The sequence below is a fragment of the Lampetra planeri genome, unplaced genomic scaffold (assembly GCF_965212315.1).
Source record: "Lampetra planeri unplaced genomic scaffold, kcLamPlan1.2.h2 scaffold_181, whole genome shotgun sequence".
Lineage (NCBI taxonomy): Eukaryota > Metazoa > Chordata > Hyperoartia > Petromyzontiformes > Petromyzontidae > Lampetra > Lampetra planeri.
Window position 1 is genome coordinate 48,574 of NW_027614551.1, and position 23,640 is coordinate 72,213.

At 50.1% G+C, this 23,640-nt stretch overlaps 1 protein-coding gene across 1 annotated transcript in view; it reads right to left on the reverse strand.

Annotated features, from left to right (window-relative positions):
- The window catches only part of LOC144739956 (inositol polyphosphate-4-phosphatase type I A-like), a 54,764-nt gene extending 39,114 nt beyond the window's left edge, over nt 1–15,650 (reverse strand). The window contains 5 exon segments of the mRNA XM_078622842.1: nt 2,806–2,890; nt 3,427–3,491; nt 3,669–3,790; nt 6,080–6,119; nt 15,593–15,650. Coding sequence (XP_078478968.1) covers nt 2,806–2,890; nt 3,427–3,491; nt 3,669–3,786 — 268 coding nt within the window. The 5' untranslated portion in view covers nt 3,787–3,790; nt 6,080–6,119; nt 15,593–15,650.
- Between the last annotated feature and the right edge of the window lie 7,990 nt (nt 15,651–23,640).

Sequence of the window (23,640 nt, forward strand, 5' to 3'; positions counted from 1 at the left end):
TCACTCTCACGCTCAGCCACTCACCTACCCCGCTCACTACCCACTCACCTACCCACTCACTCTCACGCTCAACCACTCACCTACCCCGCTCACTACCCACTCACCTACCCACTCACTCTCACGCTCAACCACTCACCTACCCCGCTCACTACCCACTCACCTACCCACTCACTCTCACGCTCAACCACTCACCTACCCCGCTCACTACCCACTCACCTACCCACTCACTCTCACGCTCAACCACTCACCTTCCCCGCTCACTACCCACTCACCTACCCACTCACTCTCACGCTTAGCCACTCACCTACCCCGCTCACTACCAACCCACCTACCCACTCACTCTCACGCTCAGCCACTCACCTACCCCGCTCACTACCCACTCACCTACCCGCTTACTCTCACGCTAAGCCACCCACCCACTCTTCTTGGTTCTTTCGGTAAAGTCACGTAGAAAGGAAGTAATAAAATAATAAAAATAAAACATAATAAAAACCAAGAAGATGAATCCCTGAAGTCACGAAAGCTTTAAATCGAAACACCCACCCACTCTCTCACTACCCACTCACCTACTCACTCATGCACTCACTCAGCCACTCACCAACTCACCCACCCACTCACCAGACTGCAAGTCACCTCACTCCTCTCTCTGTGTTTCCCCCTCGCACTGCTCCACTCTGGAATCCCCTCCTCCACCATCATCACCATCACCACCACCATCATCACCATCATCACCATCACCACCACCATCATCACCATCACCACCATCATCACCATCATCACCATCACCACCACCATCATCGCCACCATCACCATCATCACCATCATCACCATCACCACCACCATCATCACCACCATCATCATCACCATCATCACCATCACCACCACCATCATCACCATCATCACCATCATCACCATCACCACCATCACCACCATCATCACCATCACCACCATCATCACCATCATCACCATCATCACCATCATCATCACCATCATCACCATCACCACCACCATCATCACCATCATCACCATCATCACCATCACCACCATCATCACCATCATCACCATCACCACCATCATCACCATCACCACCATCATCACCATCACCACCACCATCATCGCCACCATCACCATCATCACCATCATCACCATCACCACCACCATCATCACCACCATCATCATCACCATCATCACCATCACCACCACCATCATCACCATCATCACCATCATCACCATCACCACCATCATCACCATCATCACCATCACCACCATCATCACCATCACCACCACCATCACCACCACCATCACCACCACCATCACCATCATCATCACCATCACCACCACCATCACCATCATCATCACCATCATCACCATCATCACCATCATCACCATCACCACCACCATCATCACCACCATCATCACCACCATCATCACCATCATCATCACCATCATCACCACCATCGCCACCATCACCACCATCATCACCATCACCACCATCATCACCATCATCACCATCATCACCACCATCATCACCACCATCATCACCACCATCACCATCATCATCACCATCATCACCACCATCGCCACCATCACCACCATCATCATCACCATCATCACCATCATCACCACCATCATCACCACCATCACCATCATCATCACCATCATCACCACCATCGCCACCATCACCACCATCATCACCATCACCACCATCATCATCACCATCATCACCATCATCACCATCACCACCACCATCATCACCACCATCATCATCACCATCATCACCATCACCACCACCATCATCATCACCATCACCATCATCATCACCATCATCACCATCACCACCACCATCATCACCACCATCATCATCACCATCACCATCACCACCACCATCATCACCACCATCATCACCATCATCACCATCATCACCATCACCACCACCACCATCACCACCATCATCACCACCATCACCACCATCATCATCACCATCACCATCACCACCACCATCATCATCACCATCATCACCATCACCACCACCATCATCACCACCATCATCACCATCACCACCATCATCACCATCACCACCACCATCATCACCACCATCGCCACCATCACCACCATCATCACCATCACCACCATCATCATCACCATCATCACCATCATCACCACCATCATCACCACCATCACCACCATCATCATCACCATCACCACCACCATCATCACCACCATCATCATCACCATCATCACCATCACCACCACCATCATCATCACCATCATCACCATCATCACCATCATCACCATCATCACCATCACCACCACCATCATCACCACCATCATCATCATCATCACCATCATCACCATCACCACCACCATCATCACCACCATCATCACCATCATCACCATCACCACCACCATCATCACCACCATCATCATCATCACCATCATCACCATCACCACCACCATCATCACCACCATCATCACCATCATCACCATCATCACCATCATCATCTCTCTACCCCCCCCCCCCCCGCCCAAGTTCTTACCCCAACAACAATAACCTCGCTCAACTCTAGACCCACATTCACAACTCTCACCCATTGCAACTTTGATGTTAGTGCTGGTTGCTGCTGGCCACTTGGCATCTTGTAAATCGTGGGCTCTCAGAAACTGCGTTTAAGAAACGATCCCCCGCCGAGACGCAGGAAACGTCGTCGCCACCGCGTCTCTTTCAAGAGCGACCCCGGGTCGTACGCACACACGTGGCAACAGCGATCCTGGATGTGGTGTGCCGGGCCCGGCGTGCTCACTCACTGATGGTGAGGCCGCAGTTCGTTCCATCGTTGTCCGTACAAATGACGCACCTCTCCAACACCACCACCTCATCCGCGTCTGACTCCTTCGCACACACAACACGCAACACGCACGCTGAGTGGCGGCGGCGGTGGCGGCCACGCTGCTGCATGTGGCTGCCTGTTTGTGATCCGGCGCTGTCGAGGCGGCCGCAGCAGCAGCAGCAGCAACAGCAACAGCAGCAGCCGCAGCAGCAGCAACAGCAGCAGCAGCCGAAGCAGCAGCAGCAACAGCAGCAGCAGCCGCAGCAGCAACAGCAGCAGCAGCAGCCGAAGCAGCATCAGCAGCAGCAGCAACAGCAGCAGCAGCCGAAGCAGCCGCAGCAGCAGCAGCAGCAACAGCAGCCGAAGCAGCAGCAGCAACAGCAGCCGAAGCAGCAGCAGCAGCCGCAGCAGCAACAGCAGCAGCGAGGGTTGGTGGATCACTCACAGACGTTGTGTGACATCCCCCCCCTTCCCCCGTGGGTGCAACCCAAACGACCCTGAAAATGGGGCGATGCCCCCGATGACCAAATGAACTCGCGACCCAATTAGCGCACCACTCATTGACCCCCCCCCCCGCCCCCACCGGCGTGGAGGTCACCTTGTCACGTGACTTGAGCAGGAACAGAAGGTTCCCTCTGAGACGCCCCCAGCGCTCCGAGAGAACTGCACGTGCACATACACACACACAGCAGCAGCAGCAGCAACAACAACAACAACAACAGCCGCCATTCGCCACCAAGTGACGGTGATGTCACGATGGAGGGGGATGGGAGCGGGGGGGTGGAGAACAAGGGGGTAAACAGCATGGACACCTGCATGAAGACGAGTCCAGATCCATACCTGGCCGTCGGTGAAGGAGGCTTCCTGGGGGGACGTTCCCAACGAAGAGGTTCCCCTCCCGCTGGAAGCCGCGAGGCTGCCTTGCCAGCCAGGACAGCTCCTTTCCGTTGTAGCGCATCCTCCTCAAGGATGAGGGGGAGGAGAAAGGGGAGGAGGAACAGAGGTCGCAACCGGGTACCCGATACCCGTACCCTACCCGATATTATTTGGTTCTTTCGGCAAAGTCACGTATAAAGATAAAATAATAAATTAAATTAAATACTAGCATACGACGTTTCGATTGCAACACAAGCAATCATCATCGGGTATAAATTAAATAGAAACACAAATCTAGTATACTTAGAAATGTAATGTAATACAACAGAGAGTCGGATAACAGAAGTATACTAGATTTGTGTTTCTATTTAATTTATACCTGATGATGATTGCTTGTGTTGCAATCGAAACGTCGTATGCTAGTATTTAATTTAATTTATTATTTTATCTTTATACGTGACTTTACCGAAAGAACCAAAGAATAATTCCTGCAGTCACGAAAGCGCCAAATTAAGTTTGGATCCCTACCCGATACCCGGCTACCCGTACCCGGCTACCCGTACCCGGCCGGGTACGGGTACCCGTTTGCGACCCTGGTGCGGCCGGGTACGGGTACGAGGGGTAAGGAATCAAAACCCGTTTGCGACCTCTGAGGAGGAATCAGCACCCCCGGCGCAGGCGACAGCACCGGCTGGTGGCAGGGCTCGGCAAACAGAGTAACAAGAGGTGGTGGCGGCATCATTTTTCCGAAATCGGTGGAAAAAACTAAAACTCCCAAAGTTCCAGGAGCCGCAATGCACTGCGGTGGTGGATACCAGGCGGCGGTCTTCGACAAATAACGTCACAGATCAATCCCCCCCCTGACCCTCCGTAAGCTAGTGTCGCAGCAGCAGCAAAAACATAGGTATCACAATCATTTAGTATCACGAATCATAATCGGATTCGGTTTTTTGTTTGGGTCAGATCACCTGAGCGCGAGAAAAGCGTTTAACTCGCAGACTTTCGCGACAGATGTTGTCCGTAAGAGGGGTGTTTTTTTTGGGGTCAGATCAAATCACGTAAATATATAAATGCGTCGTTAAACCCGCCACCACCCGACACAGCCAATTAGTAAGGTTTGTCACGTAAACAAAAAAATGCCAATACGTTACTAGTTCAGCACTAACCGGTTGGGTGTTGGAGTACAAATTGGCCGATGAAGAAAAGTCTCCACGTGGTGAACAAATGTGGTCACTGTATCCATGGAACCTTTTTGCCAGTATCCACAAATGTTCTTGCTGCTGCTGCTGCTGCTACTACCCAGAGGGCGACGTTGCTGCTGCTACTACCCAGGGTGCTGTGCTGCTGCTACTACCCAGGGTGCTGTGCTGCTACTACCCAGAGGGCGATGTTGCTGCTACTACCCAGAGGGCGATGTTGCTGCTGCTACTACCCAGGGGGCGATGTTGCTGCTGCTACTACTCAGAGGGCGATGTTGCTCCTACTACTACCCAGGGGGCGATGTTGCTGCTACTACCCAGAGGGCGATGTTGTTATTGCTGCTGCTGCTACTGCTGGGGGACGATGCTGCTGCTGCTACTACCCAGAGGGCGATGTTGCTGCTGCTGCTCGAGGACGATGTTGTTGCTGTTGCTGTCCGGGGGGTGATGTTGCTGCTACTGCCGGGGGGGCGATGTTGCTGATCCCAGCTGAGTGATTGGCAGATAGTTTGGTTGCAGCACTGCGTTTGTATAAAGAAACACTTCCCATGCCAGCCGATGTCAGTTCCGTAATTTCGCGGAAACTAAGCGCGTGGAGTGAGAAGTGGCCGACGGCCTCAGAGCTCAGACACCCCCCCCCCCCCCGAGTCAAACGCTGCTGAGAACCTCGGTTCGAGCCCTGACTCTGGGTGTCTCTCTCTCTCTTAGGGGTTCACAATGGCCGTGTCAGAGACGTTGAGCTGTCACAGCTGAGATCCTGGATTCCAAACCCATAGACTCACATGGAGTCCCATAGACTCACACATAGACCCATAGACTCACATGGAGACCCATATACTCACATGGAGACCCATAAATTCACACGGAGACCCATAGACTCACATGGAGACCCATAGATTCACACGAAGACCCACAGACTCACACATAGACCCATAGACTCACACATAGACCCATAGACTCACATGGAGACCCATAGATTCACACGGAGACCCACAGACTCACACATAGACCCATAGACTCACACACAGACTCATAGACTCACATGGAGACCCATATACTCACACGGAGACCCACCGACTCACACATAGACCCATAGACTCACATGGAGACCCACAGACTCACACAAAGACTCGCAGACTTACACAGAAACCCACAGACTCAGAGGTTTTGATTTACCGGATTCACAAGTGTGGTGGAGTTGATGGACTCCAGTGACCTGTTCACACACAGAGAGACCACATTAGCCTCGGTTTAGATACAGACACGTAAACAAATGAAGACAAAGATCCCCCAAGTGGCCTACACAGGCTGCTGTGGAAAGTGGCTAGTACCGATCCGCCCGGCTGCCTTTGTCTCCCTAGTGGCGATGTTTACTGCACACCGCACCGGGTACTCATTTGAGGCTGAGTCGACCTAGGGGAGGCCCAGGACCGGTTCAGATAATCGTCACCGGTGTTGGTGGCCGTGAGCGGGAATCGAACTCGGGTCGCCGGGTTCGTAGCGCAGCGTAGCGCTAATCACTGCGCCACCGCTCCACACCTGTACACACACTCACACCTGTACACACACTCACACCTGTACACACACACTCACACCTGTACACACACTCACACCTGTACACACACACACACCCTTGTACACACACACTCACACTTGTACACTCACACCTGTACACACACTCACACCTGTACACACACACACCTTGTACACACACACACTCTCTTGTACACACACACACTCTCTTGTACACACACACTCTCTCTTGTACACACACACACCTTGTACACACACACACCTTGTACACACACACACCTTGTACACACACACACACTCTCTTGTACACACACTCTCTCTCGTACACACTCACACCTGTACACACACTCACACCTGTACACTCACACCTGTACACACACTCACACCTGTACACACACTCACACCTGTACACACACACACACCCTTGTACACACACACTCACACTTGTACACTCACACCTGTACACTCACACCTGTACACACACTCACACCTGTACACACACTCACACATGTACACACACACACCCACACTTGTACACTCACACTTGTACACTCACACCTGTACACTCACACCTGTACACACACACACCTGTACACACACTCACACCTGTACACACATTCACACCTGTACACACACTTGTACACACACTCACACATGTACACACACTCACACCTGTACCCACATATTCACTTCCACACACACTCTCTCTTGTACACACACACACACCTTGTACACACACACACACCTTGCACACACACACTTTCTCTTGTACACACACACACACCTTGTACACACACACACTCTCTCTCGTACACACACACACTCACTCTTGTACACACACCTTGTACACACACACCTTGCACACACACACTCTCTCTTGTACACACACACCTTGCACACACACACACTCTCTTGTACACACACACACACACCTTGTACACACACACCTTGCACACACACACACACTCTCTCTTGCACACATACTCTCTCTTGTACACACACACAATCTCTCTTGTACACACACACACCTTGCACACACACACACTCTCTTGTACACACATACACTCTCTCTTGTACACACACACACTTTGTACACACACACACACACACCTTGTACACACACACTTTCTCTTGTACACGCACACACACCTTGCACACACACACTCTCTTGTACACACACTCACACTCGTACACACACTCACACTTGTACACACATACAGAGACTCACACTTGTACACACATACAGAGACTCACCACCCTCGTACACACACTCACCCTTGTACACACATACACACACTCACACTTGTACACACACTCACACTTGTACACATATACAGAGACTCACACTTGTACACACATACAGAGACTCACACTTGTACACACACTCATATTTGTACACACATACAGAGACTCACACTTGTACACACATACAGAGACTCACCACCCTCGTACACACACTCACCCTTGTACACACATACACACACTCACACTTGTACACACACTCACACTTGTACACATATACAGAGACTCACACTTGTACACACACTCACACTTGTACACACATAGAGACTCACACTCGTACACACACTCACACTTGTACGCACATACAGAGACTCACCACCCTCGTACACACACTCACCCTTGTACACACACTCACCCTTGTACACACATACACACACTCACACTTGTACACACATACACACTTGTACACACATACACACACTCACACTTGTACACACATACAGAGACGCACACTCGTACACACACTCACACTTGTACACATATACAGAGACTCACACTTGTACACACACTCACACTTGTACACACATAGAGACTCACCACACTCGTACACACACTCACACTTGTACACACATACAGAGACTCACACTCGTACACACACTAACACTCGTACACACAATAACACTCGTACACACAATAACACTCGTACACACACTCACACTCGTACACACAATAACACTCGTACACACACTCACACTCGTACACACAATAACACTCGTACACACACTCACACTCGTACACACACTCACACTCGTACACACAATAACACTCGTACACACACTAACACTCGTACACACAATAACACTCGTACACACACTAACACTCGTACACACACTAACACTCGTACACACACTCACACTCGTACACACACTCACACTCGTACACACACTCACACTCGTACACACAATAACACTCGTACACACACTAACACTCGTACACACAATAACACTCGTACACACAATAACACTCGTACACACAATAACACTCGTACACACACTAACACTCGTACACACACTAACACTCGTACACACACTAACACTCGTACACACACTCACACTCGTACACACACTAACACTCGTACACACACTAACACTCGTACACACACTCACACTCGTACACACACTCACACTCGTACACACACTCACACTCGTACACACACTAACACTCGTACACACACTAACACTCGTACACACACTAACACTCGTACACACAATAACACTCGTACACACACTCACACTCGTACACACACTCACACTCGTACACACACTCACACTCGTACACACAATAACACTCGTACACACACTAACACTCGTACACACACTAACACTCGTACACACACTCACACTCGTACACACACTCACACTCGTACACACACTAACACTCGTACACACACTAACACTCGTACACACAATAACACTCGTACACACACTCACACTCGTACACACAATAACACTCGTACACACACTAACACTCGTACACACAATAACACTCGTACACACACTCACACTCGTACACACACTAACACTCGTACACACAATAACACTCGTACACACACTCACACTCGTACACACAATAACACTCGTACACACACTCACACTCGTACACACACTCACACTCGTACACACAATGACACTCGTACACACACTCACACTCGTACACACACTCACACTCGTACACACACTCACACTCGTACACACAATGACACTCGTACACACACTCACACTCGTACACACACTCACACTCGTACACACACTCACACTCGTACACACACTCACACTCGTACACACACTAACACTCGTACACACAATAACACTCGTACACACACTCACACTCGTACACACACTCACACTCGTACACACACTAACACTCGTACACACACTCACACTCGTACACACACTCACACTCGTACACACACTAACACTCGTACACACACTCACACTCGTACACACACTCACACTCGTACACACACTCACACTCGTACACACACTCACACTCGTACACACACTCACACTCGTACACACACTCACACTCGTACACACACTCACACTCGTACACACACTCACACTCGTACACACACTCACACTCGTACACACACTCACACTCGTACACACACTCACACTCGTACACACAATAACACTCGTACACACACTCACACTCGTACACACACTCACACTCGTACACACAATGACACTCGTACACACACTCACACTCGTACACACACTCACACTCGTACACACACTCACACTCGTACACACAATGACACTCGTACACACACTCACACTCGTACACACACTCACACTCGTACACACACTCACACTCGTACACACACTAACACTCGTACACACACTCACACTCGTACACACACTCACACTCGTACACACACTCACACTCGTACACACACTAACACTCGTACACACAATAACACTCGTACACACACTCACACTCGTACACACACTCACACTCGTACACACACTCACACTCGTACACACACTCACACTCGTACACACACTCACACTCGTACACACACTCACACTCGTACACACACTCACACTCGTACACACACTCACACTCGTACACACACTCACACTCGTACACACACTCACACTCGTACACACACTCACACTCGTACACACACTCACACTCGTACACACACTCACACTCGTACACACACTCACACTCGTACACACACTCACACTCGTACACACACTAACACTCGTACACACACTCACACTCGTAAAACTCGCCACTCTCGTACACACACTAACACTCGTACACACACTAACACTCGTACACACACTCACACTCGTACACACACTAACACTCGTACACACACTAACACTCGTACACACACTCACACTCGTACACACACTAACACTCGTACACACACTCACACTCGTACACACACTCACACTCGTACACACACTCACACTCGTACACACACTCACACTCGTACACACACTCACACTCGTACACACACTCACACTCGTACACACACTCACACTCGTACACACACTCACACTCGTACACACACTCACACTCGTACACACACTCACACTCGTACACACACTCACACTCGTACACACACTAGCACTCGTACACACACTCACACTCGTACACACACTCACACTCGTACACACACTCACCCTCGTACACACACTCACACTCGTACACACACTCACACTCGTACACACACTAACACTCGTACACACACTCACCCTCGTACACACACTAGCACTCGTACACACACTAACACTCGTACACACACTCACACTCGTACACACACTCACCCTCGTACACACACTCACACTCGTACACACACTCACACTCGTACACACACTAACACTCGTACACACAATGACACTCGTACACACAATAACACTCGTACACACACTCACACTCGTACACACACTCACCCTCGTACACACACTCACACTCGTACACACACTCACACTCGTACACACACTAACACTCGTACACACACTCACCCTCGTACACACACTAACACTCGTACACACACTAACACTCGTACACACAATAACACTCGTACACACAATAACACTCGTACACACACTCACACTCGTACACACACTCACACTCGTACACACACTAACACTCGTACACACACTCACACTCGTACACACAATAACACTCGTACACACACTCACACTCGTACACACACTCACCCTCGTACACACAATAACACTCGTACACACAATAACACTCGTACACACAATAACACTCGTACACACACTAACACTCGTACACACACTCACACTCGTACACACACTCACACTCGTACACACAATAACACTCGTACACACAATAACACTCGTACACACACTCACACTCGTACACACACTCACACTCGTACACACAATAACACTCGTACACACACTAACACTCGTACACACAATAACACTCGTACACACACTAACACTCGTACACACACTAACACTCGTACACACACTCACACTCGTACACACACTAACACTCGTACACACACTCACACTCGTACACACAATAACACTCGTACACACACTAACACTCGTACACACACTAACACTCGTACACACACTCACACTCGTACACACACTCACACTCGTACACACACTCACACTCGTACACACACTCACACTCGTACACACAATAACACTCGTACACACACTAACACTCGTACACACACTCACACTCGTACACACACTAACACTCGTACACACACTAACACTCGTACACACACTAACACTCGTACACACACTAACACTCGTACACACAATAACACTCGTACACACACTAACACTCGTACACACAATGACACTCGTACACACAATAACACTCGTACACACACTCACACTCGTACACACACTCACACTCGTACACACAATAACACTCGTACACACACTCACACTCGTACACACACTCACACTCGTACACACACTAACACTCGTACACACACTCACACTCGTACACACACTAACACTCGTACACACAATAACACTCGTACACACACTCACACTCGTACACACACTCACACTCGTACACACACTAACACTCGTACACACAATAACACTCGTACACACAATAACACTCGTACACACACTAACACTCGTACACACAATAACACTCGTACACACACTCACACTCGTACACACACTCACACTCGTACACACACTCACACTCGTACACACACTCACACTCGTACACACACTAACACTCGTACACACACTCACACTCGTACACACACTAACACTCGTACACACAATAACACTCGTACACACACTAACACTCGTACACACACTAACACTCGTACACACAATAACACTCGTACACACAATAACACTCGTACACACACTAACACTCGTACACACACTAACACTCGTACACACAATAACACTCGTACACACACTAACACTCGTACACACAATAACACTCGTACACACAATAACACTCGTACACACAATGACACTCGTACACACAATGACACTCGTACACACAATAACACTCGTACACACAATAACACTCGTACACACAATGACACTCGTACACACAATGACACTCGTACACACACTAACACTCGTACACACAATAACACTCGTACACACACTCACACTCGTACACACAATAACACTCGTACACACAATAACACTCGTACACACACTTACACTCGTACACACAATAACACTCGTACACACACTTACACTCGTACACACAATAACACTCGTACACACACTCACACTCGTACACACACTAACACTCGTACACACAATAACACTCGTACACACAATAACACTCGTACACACAATAACACTCGTACACACACTCACACTCGTACACACAATAACACTCGTACACACACTCACACTCGTACACACAATAACACTCGTACACACAATAACACTCGTACACACAATAACACTCGTACACACACTAACACTCGTACACACAATAACACTCGTACACACACTCACACTCGTACACACAATAACACTCGTACACACAATAACACTCGTACACACACTAACACTCGTACACACACTCACACTCGTACACACACTCACACTCGTACACACACTCACACTCGTACACACACTAACACTCGTACACACAATAACACTCGTACACACACTAACACTCGTACACACACTCACACTCGTACACACACTCACACTCGTACACACACTAACACTCGTACACACAATAACACTCGTACACACAATAACACTCGTACACACAATAACACTCGTACACACACTCACACTCGTACACACACTCACACTCGTACACACAATAACACTCGTACACACAATGACACTCGTACACACAATAACACTCGTACACACAATAACACTCGTACACACACTCACACTCGTACACACAATAACACTCGTACACACAATAACACTCGTACACACAATAACACTCGTACACACACTAACACTCGTACACACACTCACACTCGTACACACAATAACACTCGTACACACACTCACACTCGTACACACAATAACACTCGTACACACACTAACACTCGTACACACACTCACACTCGTACACACACTAACACTCGTACACACACTAACACTCGTACACACAATAACACTCGTACACACACTCACACTCGTACACACAATAACACTCGTACACACACTAACACTCGTACACACAATAACACTCGTACACACACTAACACTCGTACACACAATAACACTCGTACACACACTAACACTCGTACACACACTAACACTCGTACACACAATAACACTCGTACACACAATAACACTCGTACACACACTAACACTCGTACACACACTCACACTCGTACACACACTAACACTCGTACACACACTAACACTCGTACACACACTAACACTCGTACACACAATAACACTCGTACACACACTAACACTCGTACACACACTAACACTCGTACACACAATAACACTCGTACACACACTAACACTCGTACACACACTCACACTCGTACACACACTAACACTCGTACACACAATAACACTCGTACACACAATAACACTCGTACACACAATAACACTCGTACACACAATAACACTCGTACACACAATAACACTCGTACACACACTCACACTCGTACACACAATGACACTCGTACACACAATAACACTCGTACACACAATAACACTCGTACACACAATAACACTCGTACACACAATAACACTCGTACACACACTAACACTCGTACACACAATGACACTCGTACACACACTAACACTCGTACACACACTCACACTCGTACACACACTCACACTCGTACACACAATAACACTCGTACACACACTCACACTCGTACACACAATGACACTCGTACACACACTAACACTCGTACACACACTCACACTCGTACACACACTAACACTCGTACACACAATAACACTCGTACACACACTCACACTCGTACACACACTCACACTCGTACACACACTAACACTCGTACACACAATAACACTCGTACACACACTCACACTCGTACACACACTCACACTCGTACACACACTCACACTCGTACACACACTCACACTCGTACACACACTAACACTCGTACACACAATAACACTCGTACACACACTCACACTCGTACACACACTCACACTCGTACACACACTAACACTCGTACACACAATAACACTCGTACACACACTAACACTCGTACACACAATAACACTCGTACACACACTAACACTCGTACACACAATAACACTCGTACACACAATAACACTCGTACACACAATAACACTCGTACACACACTAACACTCGTACACACAATGACACTCGTACACACAATAACACTCGTACACACACTCACACTCGTACACACACTCACACTCGTACACACAATAACACTCGTACACACAATAACACTCGTACACACACTAACACTCGTACACACAATAACACTCGTACACACACTAACACTCGTACACACAATAACACTCGTACACACAATAACACTCGTACACACAATAACACTCGTACACACACTAACACTCGTACACACAATGACACTCGTACACACAATAACACTCGTACACACACTCACACTCGTACACACACTCACACTCGTACACACAATAACACTCGTACACACAATAACACTCGTACACACAATAACACTCGTACACACACTCACACTCGTACACACACTCACACTCGTACACACAATAACACTCGTACACACAATGACACTCGTACACACAATAACACTCGTACACACACTCACACTCGTACACACACTCACACTCGTACACACAATAACACTCGTACACACACTCACACTCGTACACACACTCACACTCGTACACACTCACACTCGTAAAACTCGCCACTCTCGTACTCTCCCCGCCGCTTCGAGCTGGGCCCTCAGTTCCGTATCCAAACTCTCCCCTCACCCCTCCCCTCACCTCGCTCACCCCTCCCCCCTCACCCCTCCCCTTACCCCCCTCACCCCCTCACCCCTCCCCTTACCCCCTCACCCTTCCCCTCACCCCTCCCCTTACCCCCTCACCCCTCCCCTTACCCCCCTCACCCCTCCCCTTACCCCCTCACCCCCTCACCCCTCCCCTTACCCCCTCACCCTTCCCCTCACCCCTCCCCTTACCCCCTCACCCCTCCCCTTACCCCCTCACCCCTCCCCTTACCCCCTCACCCCCTCACCCCTCCCCTTACCCCCCTCACCCTTCCCCTCACCCCTCCCCTTACCCCCTCACCCCTCCCCTTACCCCCTCACCCCTCCCCCCCTCACCCCTCCCCTTACCCCGCTCACCCCTCCCCTCACTTCCCCTCTCACTGCCTCCGCCCCAAAGCTCACCCTCTCACCCCCTCCCTCACACTCCCCGCCCCCCCCCCCTCTTACTCACCCCCTCACACTCACCCCTCACGCTCACCCTCTCACCCCTCCCTCACACTCCCCGCCCCCCCCCCCTCTTACTCACCCCCTCACACTCACCCCTCACGCTCACCCTCTCACCCCTCCCTCACACTCCCCGCCCCCCCCCCTCTTACTCACCCCCTCACACTCACCCCTCACGCTCACCCCTCTCACCCCTCCCTCACACTCCCCGCCCCCCCCCCTCTTACTCACCCCCTCACACTCACCCCTCACGCTCACCCTCTCACCCCTCCCTCACACTCCCCGCCCCCCCCTCTCTTACTCACCCCCTCACACTCACCCCTCACGCTCACCCCTCTCACCCCTCCCTCACACTCCCCGCCCCCCCCCCCCTCTTACTCACCCCCTCACACTCACCCCTCACGCTCACCCTCTCACCCCTCCCTCACACTCCCCGCCCCCCCCTCTTACTCACCCCCTCACACTCACCCCTCACGCTCACCCTCTCACCCCTTCCTCACACTCCCCGCCCCCCCCCCTCTTACTCACCCCCTCACACTCACCCCTCACGCTCACCCTCTCACCCCTCCCTCACACTCCCCGCCCCCCCCCCTCTTACTCACCCCCTCACACTCACCCCTCACGCTCACCCTCTCACCCCTCCCTCACACTCCCCGCCCCCCCCCTCTTACTCACCCCCTCACACTCACCCCTCACGCTCACCCTCTCACCCCTCCCTCACACTCCCCGCCCCCCCCCCCCCCTCTTACTCACCCCCCTCACACTCACCCCTCACGCTCACCCTCTCACCCCTCCCTCACACTCCCCGCCCCCCCCCCCTCTTACTCACCCCCTCACACTCACCCCTCACGCTCACCCCTCTCACCCTTCCCTCACACTCCCCGCCCCCCCCCCCCTCTTACTCACCCCCTCACACTCACCCCTCACGCTCACCCTCTCACCCCTCCCTCACACTCCCCGCCCCCCCCCTCTTACTCACCCCCTCACACTCACCCCTCACGCTCACCCTCTCACCCCTCCCTCACACTCCCCGCCCCCCCCCCCTCTTACTCACCCCCTCACACTCACCCCTCACGCTCACCCTCTCACCCCTCCCTCACACTCCCCGCCCCCCCCCCCTCTTACTCACCCCCTCACACTCACCCCTCACGCTCACCCTCTCACACTCACCCCCTCACTCTCACTCACCCCCCTCACACTCACCTTCTCACACTCACCCTCTCACTCACCCCCTCCCTCACTGCTCACTCACCCCCTCACACTCACCCCTCATACTCCCACCCCCCTCACTCACCCCCTTCCTCACACTCACCCCCTCTCACTCACCCCTTCACACTCACCCGCTTCCTCACCCCCCTCGCTCACCCTCTCACACTCACCCCCTCACACTCACCCCCGCACACTCACCCCCTCACACTCACCCCCCCCCCCTCACACTCACCCCTCTCACTCACCCCCTCTCACTCACCCCCTCTCCCCCTCTCACTCACCCCTCTCACTCACCCCTCACACTCACCCACTTACTAGGGTGGGGAAGGGCTGGGTGGGGGGTGGGAGGGGTGGGGCTGGGTGGGGAGGGGCTGGTCACCCCGTGGTGCCCTTATAAAACTCAACGTTTAACCTACTCACGCCGGCTTGTGCCCGCCCTCACAGTCGGCCATATTTGCGGAATACACCACGCCGCCGTTGACCCTGCAGGCCATTGACCGAGCTACCCAACGTTCCTACCAGCTCCCTCCACAGGACAATGTGTTTTCTGGGACACTATTTTTTCCCAGGGGTGTACTTAAACTCCGCGACTGGGGTACCAATCAATCCCAAATCGGTGCCACTCCGCGATGTCGAAATGCAGCGAGGACGATTGTGCCGAAACCCTGAACGCTCGTACGCACCGTAGCGGTGCATCGTAGTGTACAGCTCGTCGAGATGAGTCGATTGCCGCGTCGCCGACCATCAACAGACTATAAATGACTGCATCACGGATATTACGCGAGAGCCGGGGTACTATGGTACCCCAGGGAACCGCCATAAGTTTCATATAGCGCCTTAATACAAATGCGTTGTACAGCAATCATAACATCGTACCTGAGATGATAGCAGTTGAATTAAAAAGAGTGCGGATATGAATTTGAAGGTGGTTGTGTAGCTACGGTGATAGTAGAAGAAGCGTGAGTGGTTAAGGAGGGGTTGGGGAAGTGATAGAGGTTGGGGTTAGGCCTGGTTGCGGCTGGGGCAGGGGTAGTGATATTGGTTGAGGTGATGGCGATAGGGGTTGGGGTGGTGTTGCGGTAATGATACGTCTTGCGGTAGGCCTTGTCGTAGCTGGGAGGCTGGGGCAGGGAGTAGCGGTAGCTGGATTGGCTGGGGTAGAAAAGATGGCGGTTGTCTTAAGGGGGGCAACTGAAGCAGGTTAGTGAAGATGTTAGTTTTATGTCTCGAGTCAACCCGTAACTGCTGCGTCTGCCCCGTGACCTCCTGCTCCCCCTCCTGCCAGCAGCAACGAGAGCCTCCACGTGACGGGTAGCCTCAGGTCTCTCCCTCTTCCATCCTGCCGAGCGTCCACCCACATGATCTTCCCAATCAATATGCTCTCCAATAAGCTAGTGTAGTGTATACCCAGTTACTTCATGTGAATAGCTCAGCTTCTTGGAAAGTATATTGAGTACGTTGATTAAATTGATGTGGTTTATATTTATTCTAGATTTGAAGCTTTCGTGACTGCAATGATTCATACTCTTTAGTTCTTTCGGTAAAGTCACGTAGGTAAAAAATGAAATAAATAAAAAAATTTCATTTTTATTTCATTTTTTACCTACGTGACTTCACCGAAAGAACTAAGAGTATAGTTTATATTTAGTTTTTTCACATCGGTTTATTGTATGGTAGTAGGGTAGAAGCAGTTCTTTAGCATCAATATGCTAAATTCCTCTGTTGATGTGTAAATTCCTTTGTCAAGGCGCTCTCCTCCTCCCACCCAGCTTAAAAATACGCTGCCAAGCTTAGCAGTGTTCATTGAGACGCTGTCTTTCCGACAGCTCTGTTTTTTCACCTGAGGACGGCTGCTTGTGTTGTGGCCGAAACGTCGTGAGAATGTTATTATATAATGTTTTATTTTTATTATTTTATTATTTCCCTTCTACGTGACTTTACCAAAAGAACCAAGCATATGAATCCCTGCAGTCACGAAAGCTTTAAATCGAAATTTGATGGTCACGAAATTGTGTTCTATGGGTAAATGCATCACCATGAGCGTGTGTTTATCAAATTGGCATGCACCTTGACCTTTCCCCTGCGTTAACGAACCCGGGCAAGTTGTGAATCGCAGCTGTGCCGTCTGAGCGGGTGACCGAGCAGCGCTATCATTGGCAGCAGGAGCAGCAGCGTCAATAACCACGCGGTAGCCAAAGTCAGTATCACCAATGCATTTATAAACATATTGCAAAAGCAACAACACACAATAACGATGTTAAGCACAATACCGTTCGTTAAGATCTATGTTATATGTATACGTAATTATTATTATTAAAAAGTAATTATAAGAAGTATAAATAACCCGGGCGCACAATTAAGCTTATTATTATACAGTACTTATCACAGTATTACATACAAATTTACAATATTCCATATTTATGAGTATAACAATGTTTATCTATTTTTTATTGAACATCATCACAGTTTATAACACTGGCCTCATGTGCAATTACGAACCGTTCGAATTATGAACGAGTCTCAGGAACGTATCCCGTTCGTATGTCAAGGACTGCCCCCGTACTATAGTATAAATATTAATAATTACAAAGAGTACAAAATGTATAAATGACCCGGGTACAAAATTAGTCCCTCTCCGCGGTTCTCCCACAGCAGCAAAGGCGCCGGAGAGCACGTCCAATGCGGCGCAGCCACCCCCTCCTGCAGGGACGTGTGCGGCAATGGGACTCTGTGACCTCCTCCCGCTTCTCGCCGTCGTTTTCCTCCTTCCGCCTCTCCTCGTCGCTCTCCCCCTCCTCCGTCTTCACCGTAGCTGGGGCGTCGTCATCTCCCAGCGAGGCAATCCCATGGCTCCCCTCCGCCTCGATGGACACGGCCCAATCCGCGGTATCCTGAGACCGATCTGCTCCGATTTGGCTCTCTCCCATCCCCTCGATATGAGCATCCGATCCCTCGGCATCCAGAGATGGATCGTTGTCCGTGCTGATTTTGATTGAGGCAATGTACTGGCTCTGATTGCTTTCGCTCTCTTCGACTGCCTCTGTGGAAACATCCACTTCCTTGGCGTGCAGAGGCTGACCGCTCTTGGTGGAGGTTTTGAGTGAGGCAAGGGAATGACATTCACTAACTTCCATTTCCTCAACGGAATCGCCCTCGTCCACTTCCATTTCCTCAACGGAATCGCCCTCGCAAACTTTCATTGTATCAATCGAATCGCCCTCGCAAACTTCCATTTCCTCAACGGAATCGCCCTCATCCACTTCCATGTCCTCAACGGAATCGCCCTCGCACACTTTCATTGTATCAATGGAATCGCCCTCGCAAACTTCCATTTCCTCAACGGAATCGCCCTCATCCACTTCCATTTCCTCAACGGAATCGCCCTCGCAAACTTTCATTGTATCAATAGAATCGCTGTCGCACACTTTCATTGTATCAATCGAATCGCCCTTGCAAACTTCAATTGTATCAACGGAATCGCCCTCGCAAACTTTCATTGTATCAATAGAATCGCCCTCGCAAACTTTCATTGTATCAACAGAATCGCCCTCGCACGCTCCCATTGTATCAACGGAATCGCCCTCGGAAACTTTCATTGTATCAATCGAATCACCCTCGCAAACTTTCATTGTATCAATAGAATCGCCCTCGCAAACTTCAATTGTATCAATGGAATCGCCCTCGCAAACTTTCATTGTATCAATGGAATTGCCCTCGCAAACTTTCATTGTATCAATAGAATCGCCCTCGCAAACTTTCATTGTATAAATCGAATCGCCCTCGCAAACTTCAATTGTATCAATGGCATCGTCCTCGCAAACTTTCTTTGTATCAATGGAATCGCCCTCGCAAACTTTCATTGTATCAATGGAATCTCCCTCGCAAACTTTCATTGTATCAATGGATACACCCTCGCAAACTTTCATTGTATCAATAGAATTGCCCTCGCAAACTTCAATTGTATCAATAGAATCGCTGTCGCAAACTTTCATTGTATCAATGGAATCGCCCTCGCAAACTTTCATTGTATCAATAGAATCACTGTCGCACACTTTCATTGTATCAATCGAATCGCCCTCGCAAACTTTCATTGTATCAATAGAATCACCCTCGCAAACTTCAATTGTATCAATGGAATTGCCCTCGCAAACTTCCTTTGTATCAATGGAATCACCGTCGCACACTTTCATTGTATCAATAGAATTGCCCTCGCAAACTTTCATTGTATCAATAGAATCGCCCTCGCAAACTTTCATTGTATCAATCGAATCGCTCTCGCAAACTTCCTTTGTATCAACAGAATCGCCCTCGCACACTTCAATTGTATCAATGGAATCACCCTCGCAAACTTCCATTTCCTCAATAGAATCGACCTTGTCCACTTCCATTTCCTCAATAAAATCGTCCACTTCCATTTCCTCAATAAAATCGTCTACTTCCATCTCCTCAACGTAATCGTCTACTTCCATTTCCTCAACAGAATCGCCCTCGCAAACGTCCATTTCCTCGACGGAATCGCCGTCCCTCATGTCCATTGCCTTTGCGCTCTCAACGTTGCCGCTGCTGCTCGTGGTGCAATTAATTGAATAGAAACCACTGCGGCTCGTGAGGACAGCCAACGTGGAAGATGAAAGGTGACCAGAGTCAGGAGGCGCAACGGTGGTGCTGCCACTCGTCATCAGAAGCGCAGGGGGGATGATGATGGAGGTCGGACATGGGGGGGTCACGGCCAGGCGAGCGTAATCCGTGGGGTGGCACGCGGGTTGAGGAGATGAAGCCCAGAAGGGCAATGGCTGGACTGCTGGAGCCGGGTGGGGGGGGTCGGCGTTGAACACTGGTGCCACGTGATGCTTGGGTGCCGGCCCTGGGGTGGTGTTCATCCACGAGTGCTTGAGAGCACTCGCCGGCGTGCAGCGCATGTCTGGGTTCCAGCTGCGGGCGGACAGAGAGACGAGTAGCCGTGAGGACATTCGGCATGAGGGGCGATTTCATCTTTGGCCTCGTTCGCACGCAAAAAGTGCGGTGCAGCTCTCCAATGGCATATCCGAGGTTTGATGCAAAAGACAATGATTTCATGTAATTGTAATAAAGGTCGTTAAAGCGACTTCTGGAATTCGGTCTTTATTCATCTTTCATTACAACACTCCTTCACGCTGCTGACAGGCAGCGTGAGAGGGATAGAAAGAGAGAGACACGTGCAGCCACGTGGCAGCCTGGACCCCCGCTCTCGCGTGGCCTCTCCCCTTCGTTCGTTCCAGTTCTGACCACGTGTTGTTCGTCTCCACCCCTATTTAATACCCGGGTCACGTGGTACGTTTCCACCAATCCTGGTTAGCCTCTATGGAATCTTCCAGACTCCACCGTAGGCTCCCGGGACCACGCCCCTGACTCGTCTCCCCATTGGCTGTGGCTAAAGCCAGCAGAACCAATCCTCTACTTACAGCTGTCACCTTTCCATTACGTCAGGGCCACGCCCCCAGGCTTCCCCCCATTGGCTATGGACCAGGACCGGCAGAGCCAATCATTGTGACGAGTTGTAATCCGTCAACGACCCGGATATATCCTCACATTACATAATGAAGGGATATGAGTTAGAACTAATATTAACTGCAATGAAGATATAGAAGGCACAGAGAGGTCCTCCTGCAATTGTCCGTAGATCTGTGGGTCACGTTTTATCTGCCCAATGCATGGTGCCCCTTACGTTTATAATAGCTCATGCTGTGTGAGGCAAGTGATGGGACCATGGCAAAGACGTGTACTGCTGGAACGGCACATAATGAAACGTGACTTGGATTTCATAATTGTTTTTTTACCCTTCTATCTGGCAACAAAACTGACACTTTTTTTTACAAGGAGTCATGTTTGCATAGACCACAATGCATGCAGCCATAATGCAAACAAAAAACACAACTTTGATAATGATATGCACTGTCCTTGAAGTTGATTGGTCCACACCCTGACTTGGATTTGTTAAAGAAGTTGGCGGAAAACCCAGCGGATGCGACACTTACCAAAGAATGGAGTTGATAAAGTCCAAGAACCCCAAGTCCCTGGACCCCAAAAACTGGTTGAGTGAGCAACGGTGAGTCTTGTGCTGGCGACATGCCCAGTTGAGCCTCCCATATACGTCTGTACCAGGGACAACCGAAAACGATGTGAGTGATTCAGATTATTATTATCGCTTAAAGCTGAAGCGTGTGTTGGAAATTGAATGTATTTCACTTCGCCGTACAGCCGGCTGAGGGATGTCACACCGCGACATCACAACTTGAAGAATCGCCGCGTGCAGTTTGCTCACCAAAATACTCGTCA